At 65.9% G+C, this 17,061-nt stretch overlaps 5 protein-coding genes across 5 annotated transcripts; 3 read left to right on the forward strand and 2 right to left on the reverse strand.

Moving 5' to 3' along the window:
* Positions 1–406: 406 nt before the first annotated feature.
* Positions 407–2,377, forward strand: PFL1_01448 (uncharacterized protein; the record flags this gene model as incomplete). The annotated part of the gene is made up of 4 exons (XM_007878950.1): positions 407–498; positions 594–1,707; positions 1,825–2,204; positions 2,317–2,377. 4 exons carry the CDS (start codon positions 407–409, stop codon positions 2,375–2,377), a joined length of 1,647 nt encoding a protein of 548 aa, XP_007877141.1.
* Positions 2,378–2,987: 610 nt separating this feature from the next.
* On the forward strand, positions 2,988–4,531 carry PFL1_01449 (uncharacterized protein; the record flags this gene model as incomplete). Its single annotated transcript, XM_007878951.1, has 2 exons — positions 2,988–3,771; positions 3,900–4,531. The coding sequence occupies 2 exons, from the start codon at positions 2,988–2,990 to the stop codon at positions 4,529–4,531; spliced, it is 1,416 nt and encodes a 471-aa protein (XP_007877142.1).
* Positions 4,532–4,757: 226 nt separating this feature from the next.
* Positions 4,758–7,055, reverse strand: PFL1_01450 (uncharacterized protein; the record flags this gene model as incomplete). Its single annotated transcript, XM_007878952.1, has 1 exon — positions 4,758–7,055. One exon carries the CDS (start codon positions 7,053–7,055, stop codon positions 4,758–4,760), a length of 2,298 nt encoding a protein of 765 aa, XP_007877143.1.
* Positions 7,056–7,460: 405 nt separating this feature from the next.
* Positions 7,461–9,872, forward strand: PFL1_01451 (uncharacterized protein; the record flags this gene model as incomplete). The annotated part of the gene is made up of 1 exon (XM_007878953.1): positions 7,461–9,872. The coding sequence occupies one exon, from the start codon at positions 7,461–7,463 to the stop codon at positions 9,870–9,872; it is 2,412 nt and encodes an 803-aa protein (XP_007877144.1).
* A 1,326-nt stretch (positions 9,873–11,198) lies between these two features.
* PFL1_01452 (uncharacterized protein) lies at positions 11,199–13,616 on the reverse strand (the record flags this gene model as incomplete). The annotated part of the gene is made up of 1 exon (XM_007878954.1): positions 11,199–13,616. The coding sequence occupies one exon, from the start codon at positions 13,614–13,616 to the stop codon at positions 11,199–11,201; it is 2,418 nt and encodes an 805-aa protein (XP_007877145.1).
* Positions 13,617–17,061: the final 3,445 nt, after the last annotated feature.

Consider the following 17,061-nt stretch of genomic DNA (forward strand, 5'->3'; position numbering starts at 1 on the left):
GGCCTGGCCACGTTCCCCCCCGACCGCCGGCCTGCAGGTGTCTTGCAGCTGGGCGGGCCAGAGGCGACCCAGGCTGGCGAAAAAAGTGGAGAACTCGGCTGGGCCCGCGTTCCGAAGTTTCGGCCAGCCCCGCTCTCGAAATTCCAACTCCCCATCCTCACCGGCTCGGATCCGCAGGGGCGCCTCTTGGCTGAGCTAGGCCAGGCCTGCTCCACATTTTCTCAGGGCCACGCCAGGCTGCGGGCTGCAGGCTTGCCCCCGCTCGGGCCAGCCAGCCCGGCCTGCTGGTTTGGCCGCCGCCACCACCACCACGGCATCCCCCCCACTTGCTCACCATCTCCCCGCCCCTCGTGCTCACGGGCAACATCGACGCTAGCTTTGAGCCCCTCTGCATCCGCCCGTCAATATGACCGAGGCTGCGCAGCGCGACGACGCTATCCACACTCACAAGCAGGTCCACCTCGCCTCGGATGACCCCTTCGACTGGGAGTCGTACATGTGAGTGACAGGCCGCCCTAGCCTCCGCGACGCCTCGACTCTGTGTCTAATTGTCGCCTGTTCCATCTCTGCTGGATGAAACTCCTTCCCGCAAGCTCCCCGTACAAGGGCCTGGCCCGCATCCAGCGACTCATCCACCTCGCCAGCTGCTGCCCAGAGCTGCGCCAGCCCTGCTCGGCCGCCGCCCTCGACCTGCTCAAGGAGACGACCCGCGACACGTCGAGCTATCACCATGTCCTGACGCTCCACAACACCGATGCCAGCGGCAGCCTCATCTCCGCCGCTGAGCGCAAGCAGCTCGACTCGGAGTGGCTCGCGCAGACCGAGGCCCACAACCGCAGCGAGCAGGAAAAGCTCGAGCTCGAGCTGCGCAACTACCAAAACAACCTCATCAAGGAGAGCATCCGCATGGCCCACCGCGACCTCGGAGACCACTTCCGCTCCACGGGCGAGCTGCAGGAGGCGCTCAAGTCCTACACCCGCACCCGCGACTTCTGCTCGACGAGCGAGCACGTCATCGAAATGTGCCTCAACGTGGTCGACGTCTCGCTCCGCCTGGAAAACTACGGCAACGTGCAGACCTTTGTCTCCAAGGCAGAGGGCGTGCTCGAGACCTACGTCCCCAGCGGAAGCGGCAGCGGCAGCAGCTCGAGCGGAAGGAAGCTCAGCTCGGCGGCCACCGGCAGCAGCAGCAGCGGATCCATCGCACCGCCGACCAAGGGCGGCACCACGGCCGGTGCCGATGCCATCGGAGCGCTCTTCCGCGCCGGCGGCAGCTCGGCCGCCTCTACGAGCCAGACGGGGGGCAACACGGGGTCCACATCGGGCGGCAGCGGAGGGGGCAGCAGCAGCACCGCGGCCGAAGCGGCTGCGAGACGGCAGGTGGCCGAGATCGCCGCCAAGCTCAAGGCGGCGCAGGCTCTGGCTGCGCTCGGCCTCCGACGCTACGAGTCGGCTGCCAGGACGCTGGTCAGCATCGACCCTACTCAGGCAACGGCGTTGGGCGACTACGTATCTCCGTCGGACGTGGCCATCTACGTGGTGCTCTGCTCGCTGGCCACCATGGAGCGCGGCCCGCTCAAGGCGCAGGTGCTGGACCAGGCAGGCTTCCGCACTTTTCTGGAGCACGAGCCGCATGCCCGCGAGCTGCTCGACGCATTCGCCGCGGCGCGGTTCAGAAAGGTCGGCGAGATCCTCGAGCGATGGAAGGTGAGTTGACGCACGGCAGGGAGGAGCAGGTCCACGCTGCACCCGACGTGCGCTGGCGACAGCTCGCTGACAACTCCATCGCCTCGTCCCCCTTTCCTCGGCCGCCGCCGTCGACAGAGCCGCCACGTAGTCGACCCGAACCTGGCGCCGCACATGGAGGCGATCCACACGGCGCTGACGCGGCGCGCGCTGCGTCAGACGTTCAGCCCATTCGACAAGATCAGCATCGCGAGGATGGCGAGCGCGTTCGGGTGGACCGAGGAGAGGATGGCGCGCGAGCTGATCGGCTGCGTCGAGAGGGGCGAGCTCAAGAACCTGGCGGGCCGGTCGGCGCTGGGCGTGTCTGGCGAGGCGAGGATCGACTGGCGGGCCAAGACGCTCGAGTACCACGTCGCCGACAGCCGCAAGAAGCTGTTTGAGACGGCCATCAAGAATGGCGAGAAGATGGACCGCGAGAACAAGCGCCTGCTGCTGCGCATGAAGCTGGTCGAGCACGGGTGAGTGGCAGCAGGTGGCGCGGCGCCGGTGTCGCGCATTTTCGTCAGTAGACACTGTTACTGACGCCCCTGGCTCCCCTGTCTCTGCCTCGCGCCACTCGTCAATCGGCAGCATCGTCGTCAAGGCTCCCCCGGAACGCGAGCGAACCGGAGGCCAGCAGGCCGAGGCGTGAGCTGGTGCACTTGCTGCGGAAATCCATAGCCCGTGCTCCCTACATCGCGGCGGCGCTTCTGTATCGATAGTCGGTGACATTGTGAATGGCCAGCTCGGCTCAATAGTGTCTCGTCTGTTCACGCTTCGGGTTGTGCGAGAGTGGGGAGGAGAAGAGACGTGGGCCGTTTGGGCGTCGGCGGAGGAGGAGAGGCTGTGAATTGACGGCTGACCTGGCCTGAGCCTGAGCCGGAGCCGGATCCGCGTGGCGCGGTGATCGAACGGGGCGGGCGGCCCTCTCCACATGAAATACGCGGCGTCCACGGCTGGCTTGGCCTGCCTGAGGGCGGGCCCGTGGGCCACCTCGCTCCTGCCGCCTCACCACCGCCACGACCTTCTCTCCACCATTACCACACTCCACCATCTCCGCGCCACGCCACGCTTGGCCCCATTCACACCACCTCGCGCCCTATCGCCACATTTCTGCTGCTCTCCTACTGCAACGGCGTTGACTCAATCCTGCTCGCGCCCCCACTGCTGCACCGCTTGTCGACCCGGCCACTCGAAGGCCACACCTCCTGGCCCTCCGCCCGTTGCACCACTCATCTGCAGCCGCCACCACCATCACAATTATGTCTGACGCACAGCCGAACAGCGGCGCAGGCGGCAGCGGCAATGGTAATGGCAACGGCCAGCCTTCGCAGAAGCCCGACGCAGGCGATGCCGCCTCTGCAGCTGCAGGCCCGTCCAGTGTGACGGCCGATGGCGATACCAAGATGGCGTCCAGCGAACCCGAGGAGGAGCCGCTGCCGGACGAGGTGCTCAACGCGTCGATCGACGAGATCCAGACGCGGACGCGGCTGCTGGAAAACGACGTCAAGGTGATGCGCTCGGAGCACATGCGGCTGATGCACGAGCAGTCGTCAAAGCGCGAACAGATCAAGGACAACACGGACAAGATCAAGCAGAACAAGATGCTGCCCTACCTCGTCGGCAACGTCGTCGAGATCCTCGACATCGACCCGGACATTGACGAGGAGTCCGAGGAGGGCGCCAACGTCGACCTCGACGCCCGGCGCAAGGGCAAGTGCGCCGTCATCAAGACGTCGACGCGGCAGACCATCTTCCTACCCCTCATCGGCCTCGTCCCCGCCGACGAGCTCCGGCCCGGCGACCTGATCGGCGTCAACAAGGACAGCTACCTCGTCCTCGACAAGCTGCCGGCAGAGTACGACTCGCGGGTCAAGGCCATGGAGGTCGACGAGAGGCCCACCGAGACCTACACCGACATTGGCGGCCTCGACAAGCAGATCGAGGAGCTCGTCGAGGCTATCGTCCTGCCCATGCAGCAGGAGCAGAAGTTCAAGAACCTCGGCATCCGGCCGCCCAAGGGCGCCCTCATGTACGGCCCTCCAGGTGAGTGGCGGGCCAGCAGGAGACGTTGGCACTATAGATGCGACCCCCATTTCGCCACTGCCGCTGTCGCTGACCGCTTCTCTGCCATCTTCGCCCTTCTTCCTCCTTCCCTCTCTCAACCCCGACAGGCACCGGAAAGACGCTGCTGGCGCGCGCGTGTGCGGCGCAAACCAACGCGTGCTACCTCAAGCTGGCCGGCCCGTCGCTGGTGCAGATGTTTATCGGCGACGGCGCCAAGCTGGTCCGCGACGCATTCGAGCTGGCCAAGGAGAAGGCGCCGGCCATCATCTTCATCGACGAGCTCGACGCGATTGGCACGAAACGTTTCGACTCGGACAAGTCGGGCGACCGCGAGGTGCAGCGCACCATGCTCGAGCTGCTCAACCAGCTCGACGGCTTCTCGAGCGACGAGCGGATCAAGGTGATTGCCGCGACCAACCGGATCGACATTCTCGATCCGGCGCTGCTCCGGTCCGGACGGCTGGACCGAAAGATTGAGTTCCCGCTGCCCAACGAGGAGGCGCGCGCGCGCATCATGGAGATCCACTCGCGCAAGATGGCCGTCGGCCCCAATGTCAACTTTGAGGAGCTGGCCCGGAGCACCGACGAGATGAACGGCGCGCAGCTCAAGGCCGTCTGCGTCGAGGCCGGCATGATTGCCCTCCGCGAGGGCGCCACCGTCCTCGACCACGAGCACTTCCACGGCGGCATCCTCGAGGTCCAGGCCAAGAAGAAGAACGACCAATTCTACTTTTCCTGAGCCGCCTTGTCGTCGTCGCAGTCGGCGCATGCATGCATGCAATCGATCCTTGTCTTCTGGTCGTCACGTTAGTCTTCGCCGATGGCCCGGCGAACGTGCAGGCGTTTGTGGGAGTGCGATCGAGCGAGCGCAAGGTCAGCTGATCGGACGTCTTGTCTCTTGCGTGTGTGTGCATGGCTGCACGTGCTGATCTCTACCCGGCTTCTATGGAGCGCATCGCAGTGCGTCACAGTTCAGCCCACCCAGCCAGATCCTCTCCGTCGTCTGCAGCGTCACCTTCGCAGCGTTCCTCGCCATACGCCTCGACGTCGTCGTCGTCGTCGTCGGTAGAGGCGGAAGCCTTGATATCGGCCGGCTCCAGCTCGGGCGACGAGGATAGTTGGCGCTCTGGATCCGAAAGGGATGCGTCGCTTTCGAGCACCAGTTCGGGTCCGGCCTCGTCGTCGTCTTTGGCGTCTGGATCGGGCTTGATGAGGGACGCTGCATCGTCCGCCGGCTCGACTTTGACACGGCGGGCCATGTCGACGTCGATGGGTTGGTCCGGATCCGGCTTGATCGTCGCACCTGTGTCTGTAGACTGCGCTGGCGGTGTGGCGCCATCTGCGGCGGGAGGTGGAGCGGTATCGCTGCTGACCTCGACCGGTTGCGAGGGAGGTCCAGCATCGGGCCGGGTGGCGGCGGACGGCGCGGTGGTGGCATCCCCCCGCGTCATTGCCTCCGCCTCGGCCAGCAGCATCGCCTCCTCGTCGGCATCCATCTCTGGCAGCAGGCCGTCGGCGGTGGCGGGCACATCGACACTATTGTCCTCATGCCCGTCGTTGCCCTCCTCGCCATGTCTTCCCTCGCTCCCCTGTTCACCGCCACGGCCACCGCCGGCGGCCCCGCCATGTTCGCCTTCGCCAGCTCCTGCCTCGCCCGTCGACGGCGCCGTATGGAGCGGATTCTCAAGGCCGTGTAGCTTCTTGTCCAATACCTGGATCGTCCTCCGCCTCGCCAGCAGCAGCCGGTCCGCCTTTGCCACGTTGAGGTCGGGATACTGCTCCGCCTTGGCCTCGGCAGAGACTGCGGAAGCAACGCCCCCGTCAGCCGAGGCCGAGGCAAAACCGTGGCCCCGTTCAGCCTGGGCGATCTTTGCGCGCAACGATTCGACCTTTTGATCCAAGCCGTCGAGCTCCATCCTGCGGTGCTCGAGGGTCTGGGCCTCGATGTGGCGCTCGAGTGCGCGCCTGGCGGCGTTTTCAATGTGCTCGAAGCGGACGGGACCCAGGAGCTCCCCGCCGTACCACCTGCTGACGATGACGAGGACGTCGCTGGCGCCCTCGTCGCGGGCGACGCGGAGGACACGGTCGCCGCCCCACTTTTCGCCGTCGTCTTCCTTTTCCTCGTGCAGCGCAAAGTCGTCGGGCCCCGTCAGGCCGGCGCGTCCGCGTTTGGGGGAGAGGACGCGGTAGGCGTACATGTCGTGCGAGGACCCGCGCTTGTTGGCGGGCGCGTTGGCGAACTGGGGCGGCAGCAGCGTCACGGGGACGGTGGGGTGGACGAGGCGCGAGAGGTGCGAGAGGAGCGCGGCGATGTGCGACGCCGACGTCGTCAGGAGCGGGTAGACGTAGCCGATGAAGAGCGAGGAGCGGTCGACGATCTGGGCCGCCTCGCACGTCGTGGGCCAGGGCAGCGACGAGAGCTCGTCGGCGCTGCTCGAGGCCGAGGGTCCGACGCCCAGCCACGAGGTGAGCGAGCGTGGGCCCGCGGTGGCGGTGGCGGGCGTGCCATTCGCGCCGTCTGCTGGAGCCGAAGCCGAGTCTGAGTCCTTTGTCGCCGCCGCCGCTGCCGCCTTTCGCGATCGCACGTTTGCCCACGCCGCTTCGGCCTCGATGCGAGCCTGCTCTCGCTCCGCCTCGGAGTCTACGTCGTCTTCTTCTTCGTCGTCGTCATCGTCGTCGCCGTCGTCGTCATCGCCGCCTCCGCCGCCTTTGTTCGCGGTAACAGATTGGCCCTCGGTTGCCTTGCGTTTCGAGGGCGCTCGGTCGATGCTTGCCTTTGCACGTTTGGAAGGCGCATCGGCTGCATTCTTCTTGCGTTTCGTGCCCTTTTGCGCAGAACCGTCTGCTTGGTTGGCCGCGCGTATCTGCTGCACCAGCTCGTCGTCGACATCGGACGCGTTGTCGCCGCCGTCGTCTTCATCGTCATCATCGTCGCGGATGCTGCCGTTGCGGGAAGGTGGGCCACGACGGCCTTGCCTGCGTTTCCTCGCCTGGCTCACGTCGGGATCGGGTCTCCACTCGTCTGCCGAGTCGCTATCGGCTTCTTCGAATGGCGATGCACGATCATCGTCGTCGTCGTCGTCGTCGTCGCCGTTGTTGCTGTCGTCTTGTCCGTCGTCGGATGCGGACGCTGCGCCTGGCGGGCTGAGTCGATGCTGGGCGCCGGGGCGTGGATGCTTTGTTGCGGATGCGGCCGGGTCGCTGGCTGTAGATGTGGCTGTGTTTGCTGACCGACTGGCGGCGGATCGTGTGCGTGGTGGCATTGCTAGGAGTGGGGAGAGGAGAGGGGGCTACCGTTGGGCAGGGATACTGATGGAGGCTGAGAGGGAAGGCGTCGACGTTGATGTCGAGCACAGAGGGCCAGTCAAAGTGGAGGTTCGAGGGCCCAGCCCTGCTTTGCCAACCTCGGAAGACGGAACCCGGATCCGCAGCCGTCCGTGCCCGTGCCCGTGTCCTCGCCCTCGCCCTCTCTCTCCCCCCCCACTCTGTGGCACCCCCCTCTCAACCCCCTCTCTTCCTGTCCAGCAACCATCATCCCCACCACCACCCGCAGCACGCACGCACTCGCTCCCTCGCAACCGACATGCTTGACATACTCTCCGAGCTGACAAGGCCGACCTCTGCTCCAGCCTGATCGTCGCGAGCACAGTGAGCCCTCCTCCCCCACCATGGCCTCGACACCCGGCCCGCTCCAGAAGCTCCCCTACGAGCTCCTCCTCGACATCTGCAAGCTGGTTCATGTCCGCGACCTCTTCAGCCTCCGCCTCACCTGCAAGTCCATCTGCCATGCCACGCACTCCCTCGGCCTCTGGCGCCACCACCACGCCCGCCTTGGCCGCCAGCTACCCGTACAGCCGCTCCCTCAGCGCATCGACGCAACCCGCGGCCCTCTCGCAGACCCAGAGACAGACGCACGCCTCGCACTAGAAGCCACCCTCTCTCATGCCATCGGGATCGAGCAGCGCTGGTCCACCTACGCCGCCCAGCCGCTCACATGCTACAAGACCCGTGCCCACATCGACCGCATCACCTGCCTCAAGCTCGTCCTCGGGCCACTCGCGCCAACCGCCAGCGGCGGCGGGCACAAACCACACCCGCGCTACCGTCGCAAACGCTGGCTCATCACGGGCGCAGTAGACGGCTATGTCCGCGTTTGGGACCTGACTGGTCCGCTGCCTGATGTCAGGACTGCTACGGCCGCCGGCGGCAGCGATCCGCCAGGCTCGGCGGCTGGCCACCAGCGCCAGCACATGGGACCCGCCACGCGGCCCAGCGACGACGACGCAGGCCAGCTCGGCCTGAGCAGGAGCCACAGCATCAGCAGCACAAGCAGCGGCATCAGCACCGGCACCGCCACCAGCAGCGCCGCCGCTAGGGACCTGGCCGCTAGCACGCTCGAATCCACGCTACCGCCCATCACCCCCTCACAGGCACGCCGGCCCAACAGCGACGCCCGCCGCAGGAAGCTCGACCACCTCGTCGCCGAGGTCGACACCGGCGGCGACGTCACCGCCCTCGACGCTGTCCTCTCGCCCGACGGCAACAGCATCCACATCGCCGTCGGCTCCTACTACAGCGCCGCCGGCTGCCTCGTCTACGTCCTCGACCTCACCACAAAACCCACCGTGCTCGACCGTCGGGGCGCCCTCGACCCGCCCCAGTGGTGCGGCACCCAGTGCGTCTCGATCCTCGACGATAAGGTCGCCGTCGGAACCTACACTGGCCTGCTCCACATCTTTGACTGGCGCACCGGCTGGAGGGGCGGCATCGAGCGCAGCGACCGCAGCTCGACGGCTGCCGTCAAGCTCTTTCCGCATCACCTGCTTGCCGTCGGCCGACTTGGCGTGGTCGAGCTGTTTCTGCTGCCGAAGGAGCCAGAGACGGAGAGGGCGGCAGACGACGATGTGCAGGCGCGACCGAACAATTCGCGTCGCGGCAGCAGCAGCCGTGCCTCTGCTTCGACCTCGAGTCTCCTCAGCCTCGAGGATCCGCCCAGCACGACGGCCGCACCGCCGACGACGGCGACGACTGCCAGCATTAGCAGCAGCAGTAGCACCACCTCGAGGACCCTCGATGCCAGCTCGCAATCGAGCTTGGATAGTCAGGTATCGCAGCAGCAGCAACAGCAGCGCGCTCGGAATCGTGCTGCGGCCGCAGCTCCCTCGACAGCAGCTTCCGGAACCTCGGCGGCCCTGCGCCGCTATCCGATCCTCGAAGGCAACAAGCCGCTCCTGAGCGTAAGCTTTGGCGAGGTGCGCAGCAGCGGCAAGCTGTCGAGCACCGACGGCGGAGAGGTCTGTGCCCCCCTGGCCCTGTTTGCTGTCGATCTGGGCGGTCTCACTCATCTCGAGTTTCAAGCAGCGCCGGCGCGACCCGACAGCAGCAGCAGCAGCAGCAGCAGCAGCAGCAGCAGCAGCTCGAAGGGCGACCAAGGAGAGGCGGTCGAGGCGGTCGAGGGATTCTCGTACGCCTTCCCGCCCTCGATCGTCAGCCGACAGACGCTGACGGGCGAGAGGCTGATCGGTGCGGCGGCGGGGGCGAGCGGCCGGCGTGGCGTCCTAATGACGAGCCTCGGCGGGGTGCCTCCGGCGTGCAGCGTACGAGGATACTGCAGTCGACGAGGGCAGCAGCGTGCCTCTGCAGCAACGTCCTCGCGCGACGATGATTTGCGCGGCAACACCTCCAACGACGACGACCACGACGACGACGAAGGCGACGATGCGGGGACACGACTGCTTCTGCCACTACGGCCGACGCCCAACGTCTCGCTGCCGCCTGTACGTCCCAGCGCGGCGATACCGCCGACGGCAGCAGGCCCACTGGGCGGTATGACCTGGCCCGTTTCCGATCTGCGCACCACGGCCACGGCCACGGCCACGGCAGCTGTACCGCCGGCGACGACGGCGGCCGGCCACGGGATGCGGCGGGTGGCGTACGAGGGAAGCCGGGCGGACATCCTGACTGAAGTGGCGCTCGACGAGGAGAGCGGCCTGGTCTGTCTTGCCACGGCGCGCGGAGTCGTCTGGGTCGCAGACTACGGGCAGGAACCCGCCAGCGACGACGGCAGCGGCAGTCACTAGGTGCTACGACATGGTCTTGGCGGAGCGGGTGTACGCACGGGCTCAGCAGAGGCAATCAAAGCGATGCCTGTAACAATGTAGCGAGCAGCGCGAGCAGCTTTGGGTCGTGATAGTCGGTCGAGGTAGACGGAACTGCTGTGCAGTACCAATGAAGAACTTGGCACAGAAGCAGCTCATGGTCCAGTCCCGCCCTGATGAAGTGTAGCAAGAGCTGAACACTGCAGGGCACCTTGGCTGACAGCATATCCCACAGCGCCCGCCGCAGGGAGGCGACAGGTGGGTGGAAGCCACCATCCCAGCCCAAGCCCAGAAGGAGTTTTCGATACACGCACGGTGTGGACTCCTACCCTACCATCCCCCCATCTCACCATTCCAGGTTCCCCTTCCCTGGACCAGTATAGCATACCGTTGCCCTTTCACTAAGCCAGCGATAGCTAGCTGCAAGTTTTGCCTCCCCCAAATCTACCTGGCAGGCCCGTGTGCACCTGTTTTTGGGGAGGGAAGATGCAACAGCATCCCCTTGTACCCTTCTGATGCAACCGGATCGCTGCAGGGCGGCTAGGCAGGGGTTCGAGAGGGTGCCGAGTACGATGCTGCTATTCCCAGGTGCTCCTACCCCCCTCTTGGGTTGGACACGGGTGGAAGGTAGACGTGGAAGCCGGTTTTCCAGCTGGGTCCACTGGCATGTTCCCTATCGCGTGCAATGAGGCGTGCAATGAGGCCTTGGCATAGGAAGGAGCCTTCCGTCCGTCTTTTCATGTAGCCCTGCCCCTCAGCAATCCCGCCACCCTTGCGGTATGGCAACACGTTTGCCCCATCGCAAAAGATCCAGTCCCAAACTCCCCTCTACTTTTTGCCACCACAAGGCGAAGCGCAAGGTATAGAGAGGCCAGAGGCCACCTTCAGCGTTGTCAACTGAGAAGTTTGCTGCCCGATCCAGGCCATGTCGCTTGGAAAAGAAGGGGGTTTACGCAGGTAGAGTGGACCTGTGTCAGAGCCTCGATGCTGTCAAAGGTTTTCCCGCGCATTCTCTGCGCTGTCTCGATAACAAAGTGAGGGTGGGTGCGAGGGGTGCGGGAGCAGGCAGCGGCAATGAAGACGAAGGGGTGGCAAAAGAGACGCAGGGGTATGCTTTAGGGACGAGGCAGTGAGCGAGGGCAGGAAAGGAGCGTGGGGAGAGGAGAGAGGAAAGGCGGGGGGACGGATCGGTGACCAGTTGGACCCTTGCTTTTTGGTTTGATTAGAGCGACTGCGGGAGCGACGAGATGGTGTTGGAATGGCCGGGATTGTGCAGGACGAGAGCGGGGAGAGAGGACGAGGGACCCGTCAGGCTTGGCCGTACGGCGCGGCGGGATCTGCTGTGCCGGCTGGAGTGGCCGTGGCGGCGACGACGTCCGCGCCGCCATTACTGCTGTTCAAGCGCGAGCGGCGTCGACAGACGGCCACGACGGTCGAGGCGAGCACAAAGACGACGGCCAAGCAGCCCGAGACGAAGAGGACAGCCGTGATCGGCACGTCGCTGAGCACCTGGCGGAACGCGTCGTGAGCGCCGCCTGCCGTGCTCCTGTTACGGTCAAAGTGGATGCCGGCGGCTTGGGCGCCGCGGTCTTGGGATCGCGCCATGTTGGCCACCTGCACCGCGCAGAGCGCCGTGGCGTAGGCGAGCGATACGGCCGTCGAGGCGATCCAGATGGTCTCGACGCCGACGAGGAGCGGGTCGCCCCGCCGCCGTGGCTTTTCCCGCTCCGCCGCGTCTCGACGACGGCGGCGAGGCAGCATCGAGAGCAGCACCAGCAGGAGCGTGACGTCGACCAACGAGAAGAGCACCGCCGCCACGGCCACCAGCGCCGGTTGGATCGCATCCCACAGATACGGGGCGGGGAAGACGAAGAAGAGCGCCTGCCAGACGACTGTGGCCGCCAGCAGCGCCAGCAGCACCCAGCACCGGGTGAGGAGACGATCGCCGAACGGAAGCGATGCCTCTCCACAGCCCAACTGCGCTTCTGCGTCTGCAGCCGACCGCTCCACGTCTGGCTGCTGCGCCATCATCGACTGGCGATGGTCCATCAGCCCAGTCAGCGGCTCCCGTCGGAAGACGTCGAGAGACGGCATCGACGCGCGCGGCTCCTGCTGCTGCTGCTGCTGCTGCGAGGCGCGGCGGACGGTGCTCGACTTGCGACGTAAAGACGACGACCGCTGGCGCACGACGAGCGGCGCCACCGTCGCACGCGCCGCATCGTTCCAGGCGATGCTTGACCGGTTCGAAGGCTGGCGGCTCTGATCGCGATCCGAGGCGATCGTGCCGTCGGCATGCCTGCTGAGCGAAGGTGCTGCGCCACCCGTCGAGCCCGACGTCGTGCCTGTCGCCGCAGCCGAAGGCGAGAGGACGCCTCCATCCGGATCGCTGGCCAGCTGCTGCAGCACCCTCTCCAGGGCGGCGCTGCGGTGGATCTCGAGGTCAAAGCTCTCGCGTCGCGGCGTCTCGGGCGGCGCAGACGGTGCGTAGCCCGGCATCCCGCGCAGCAGATCAGACGGGCCAGAACCGCCATCGACGGCCGAGATGCCCAGCCCGCTAGGACAGCGCGATGGCGGGTTCGGGTCAGGCGCGAATATCGGCCTGAGTCCATCGCCAACAGCATTCGCATCCCGCTCGATGTCGAGGCCCTCGGGGCTCCGAGGCCGCTTCAGCGGCGTGGCGGGCATGCCGCCTTCCCCCTGAGCGGGTCCGCCACTACCTCCGAGCGGCAGGAAGATGTCTTCGAGGTGCGAGGCGGACTCGGTGGCCACCTGCCACTGAACCAGCTCAAACGTGCTGCCGGACCGAGCAGCGGGCGGGCCGTCGAGCGGCGAGCCTTCGCTCGTGTCGTGCGATCCCTCTGGGCTGTCTGGCGACGAGATGGCCGAGGTGCCCGAGGTCGAGCTCGTGCGCGGCCGATGCGTGCGCCCACGCCGGGTGTCCGTCTTCTTGGCCTTGGACGTGTTCCAATAGACGCCACTGCCGTAGCCGTGCCCGCTGGCGCCGCTGGCCACCATGGTGCTGTCGGTGCTGCCCTTGTCCATCGACGTGGCCGAAGACGGCACACTCCGCAGCTGGTCCGACGACGAAAAGGTGCCGTGCAGCCGGCCCGAGCTGAGCGACTGGCTCAGACGGAGCTCCTTGCGGCGGAAACGATTCGGCGGCTTGGGGGGCGTGCCGTCCTCCGAACTACCGCTCCTGCCGCAAAGACCGGGCTCAGCCGGTCCATCTTCGAGAAGGCTCTCGACCTCGGCGGCCGCATTGATGATGGATTGTTCGCCCGCCGCGGCTGGCCGACCACGATCGCTGCGCGGGGGGGAGGGCCCGCCGCCGCAGTACTGTTGTCTGGGCGGGGCCTCGTCCCCCCTTTGCGGCGATATGGGCGACTGCTGCTGGACCTCGATGCCTCCCTCGATGATAGGGTCTAGATTGGAAGGCAGCGAGCCCGGATAAAGAGCCTCGCTACCGGTGCCGCTGCCGCCCATGCCCCCTCCTTCGGCCTCTGAAGCACCCAGCACGCCGAGACCAAAGAGACGTTCCGGGTTGTCGGCGTTGTTACCGCTGTTGAGGCCGGAGGAGCGCCGCTGGAGGTACGAAGAGACCGACTGGACCGAGGGCGACCGCTCGAGCGTGCGGTGCTGCCAGGAGTCGGACGTTGATTGTGACGGTCCGGCCAGGCGGGGCGAGGCGGGGGTCATCGGGAGCATCAATGTGGGCGAAAAGGACATGTGGAAGGGGCTGTGGGGCGAGGCGTCCGACCAGCGCTTCCGCTCGGCGCTCAGGTTGAGCACGAGCGGTCCGGAGCGGGACCTGCGCAGGTCGGCATCGCTGCGGCGCTTGCCCAGAGAGCCAGCATCCTGGCCCGGCAGCGCGGTCGAGGGCGCGGCGAGGATGGTGGGCGACTCGAGCGGACGCCCGCCGGCCGGCGACGACGTGCTGGATCGGCCGTCATAGGGGCTGTATCCGAGGCTGTTGGTCCTGCTGGTGCGGTCGCTGTTGCGGTTGCTCCCGCCCGCAACGGCGGCAGAGCTCGGGTCGGCGGACCCATGGAGACCGTCGAGGCGGATCGAGGCGGTCGACCCCGGGCGAGATGCGCCGATCGTCGACCAAGAGGGCGACCGCTGGTACTGGACAGAGCGCCGCCGCGAAATCTCGGGGCTGTTCACGGCTGCGACGACGGGCCCGGGCTCCGAAAAGCTGCTGTAGCTCTCCGGTAGCCCTCTCGCGGCCTGGGTCACGAGCCCGGGGGATGACGGTGGCGATGGCGATGGTGGCAAGGGAGGGGATGAGGGCGGCAGCGTCGACGACGGAGGAGCCTGCGACTTGATTGCCGCAGGACCATGGAGAGGGTACGGATTTGCTGCAGCCAGACTGGCTCGAGGGCGTGCGCTCTCTTCGGCGTCGACTGCCGATGGCCGGCGGCGATGAGGCCTACAGGGTGAAGAGGTGCTGGCAGGGTCGGGAGGCGACGACCGCGGACATGAATATCGTGTATGAGGTCCAGGTCCAGCGCGGCAGAGGCAAGGGCAGCCGACTGGGCGGCAATGAGGTCAGGAGATTGTCGAGGCGGGGGTCGATGGTTTCCGTGTGCTGGCGGCGTGCAGTGGCTTTTCCCGAAAAGCAGAGCTTGACTTGACTAGAGCGGCATGGTCGGTGCCTATGGTGGCGGAGAGAGGTGCTAGCAATGGCGGCAGGGCTAGACAGGTAGGCGACTAGTTGCTGGCGTCCGGAAGTAGAGTCGATTGACGGGTCAAGGCACGACGGAGGCAAAGGAGCGTGGTAGTTCAGTGACGGGTTGCAGTGGGTCGATGGTCTGGTAGTCGGAGGGAGCGTGATGTAGCGGCGAGCACGGGAGGCGGCGGGTGACGGTGCCGAGAAGAGGGGCCAACCCGAGCGACGGACAGGGATGGATGATGGTGGTGCAGAGATGGTCCGCAGAGAATGGTGATGAGCCAAGAAGGAGAGACAGGCAGGTGACGTGAAGCGCAGGCGGACGGTGCGAGACTCTGTCGATGCGGCAGAAATGGCCAAGAAGGGTGTCGTAGGGACAAGAACAAGACGAGCAGGGCAGTCGGGAAGCCAGAGGAGAGAGAGGCAGAGGGGGAAAAAGTGAGAGAAGAGAGGGCGACAGACGGGCGAAGGCGAAGAAGGATCTCGACAAGAATCTCATTTCGACGAGCGGTCAACCGGACGTCGTCGTTGCACCCTGCCTCATAGTTAGGCCAGGCCTGGGCCCCGCCTGCCTCTCTGTTCGGACGGCTTCTGGTCCTTGATGGCTGGCGGCGGCGGCGGCGACCGGGCAGCATGGCAGGGCAGGCCTGGTATGGCAATAGAGTCAAACGTTGGCCGACCTTGGCCGTCGTCGACCCATATGTACATCTGTAGATGTACGCACGCACGCACTGGCACACATGGCCTGGCCAACACGGCTCGGCTCGGTACATGCTGGCGTATTGATTGCTCTGACTTACCGTAAGGCAGAAGCCAGCCAAGGTGTGCCCACCACCCCCTTTTTCGACAAGAGGAGAGAGACCAGCCCAGGCCACTGAAGGTAGGTACGTACCGTACGATGTGACTTTGGTTTTCACTTTGGCGCCAGGAAGACGCGGCCACGGGAAACCGACCCACGTCGAGCGATACAACAGTAGAGGGCGCAAACGGGGGGATCGGCGTATGAAGTCGTTGGCCGCCCGCCTCTAGTACCGTACCCGTAGCAATGAGCATGCGGTGCGGCATGACATGACATGGCATCATGCAGCTGGTGCCTCTTCCTGCCTGCCTGTGACAGACTATCCTGGACCAAGCAGGAGCTGCGGGGCCTTGGCCACAGGTACAGTAGCACCATCACCTTGGTCCTTGCAGCCAAGATGACGGCCAACAGCGACGACGGTGACGGGGACAGGCAGCCAAGGCAGGCAGAAGACCCAAGAAGGCCAAAGGCACAGCCCGCCCGGCGATCAAGCGCATCGGTGCGGTGTCGACGCGGGCATCGTCGTCGTCGTCGGCCCTTGGACGACGTTGGGTGTATGTTCCGTTTGATCTGATCTGATTCTGATCCTACCTCATGTCGCCCTCTCGGCTTGAGCTGTCGGTTGCAGCAACCGAAGCGGCCGCTGGCCTGGCCTGGCCTGGCCTGGCCTGGCTGTGCCCGTACGACGTCGATCCCCGCTCCGCCCGCGCCCCGCCCGTCAACGGTCGGATCTGTTTGTTGACAAACACCCCTTCGGCAAAGGCGCGAGGGCGTGCCGTCGGGGAGGCGGAGGCGGTCGACTGACCGACTGAGTTGCAATCGGCCAACACATCAGGAAGTTCAGCCCAGCGGCCAAGCAAGGCAAGGCGGGCGACGACGCGCCTGTCGATCTGTCTATCTGTCTGTATGTCTCGTTGGGCTTGCTGCGGTTGGTGCTCGTCCATCTCGAGCGTACCGTACCGGTAGCGCGATCGTGCCATGGTAGTTTCGATCGGTCCTCGTTTTCGTTGCGCTAGCGTAGGACATCCCCTACGAAAAGACTACAGCAGAGTCTTCCAGGCTCGCACTTCTTGCTTGCTTGCCTGCTTGTCGGACATCGTCTGCCGTCCCACGCAGCACGCACCTCGTGCACCTCAGCGTGCTGCACCCATGCAATCCTGCGTTGATTGCGGCCCTGCCACACTAATTGCGGCCGCGGACTTCGTGTCCGCGTCCATACAGCCGTTGTGTGCGTCGCTCCGCCCTCGACCTCGCCCCTCGCGGCTTGTTTGTCCACGCCCACAAACGCCGACTCTGCTCGCATGCTTGTGCGATCCCGACGACGTCGACCGGTCCTTGCCCGTAGCTCGCCTACTGTATCGTCGCCAGGCCGGGCCAGACCATCGTGTTCGTGTCCCCCGTCTCGCCGCGCGATGGCATGCCAGGCCTGATCTGACCTCCAAGGTCGTGACCAGGCCAGGCGTGTCTGGATGCGCTCGATGCCATCGCGTCGCGCCCGTCCACCTTGCCCGACGACAAGGCGCGCAGCTGTAGCTGGCAGACGAGCCGGACACTCGGTAGCCAGTCAGATTGGACCTTGTGTGGCGGGGCGTGGCGGGGCGTGGGCGGGGTTCGCGGTCTCATCCCGGCCCTCCAGGCTCCATCCGTCGACGCCTGCATCCTCGTCCGCCCATGAGACGTCCCCACGGGCTCGACTCGACCAT

The sequence above is a fragment of the Pseudozyma flocculosa genome, assembly GCF_000417875.1.
Source record: "Pseudozyma flocculosa PF-1 unplaced genomic scaffold scaffold00003, whole genome shotgun sequence".
NCBI classification, from domain to species: domain Eukaryota; kingdom Fungi; phylum Basidiomycota; class Ustilaginomycetes; order Ustilaginales; family Ustilaginaceae; genus Pseudozyma; species Pseudozyma flocculosa.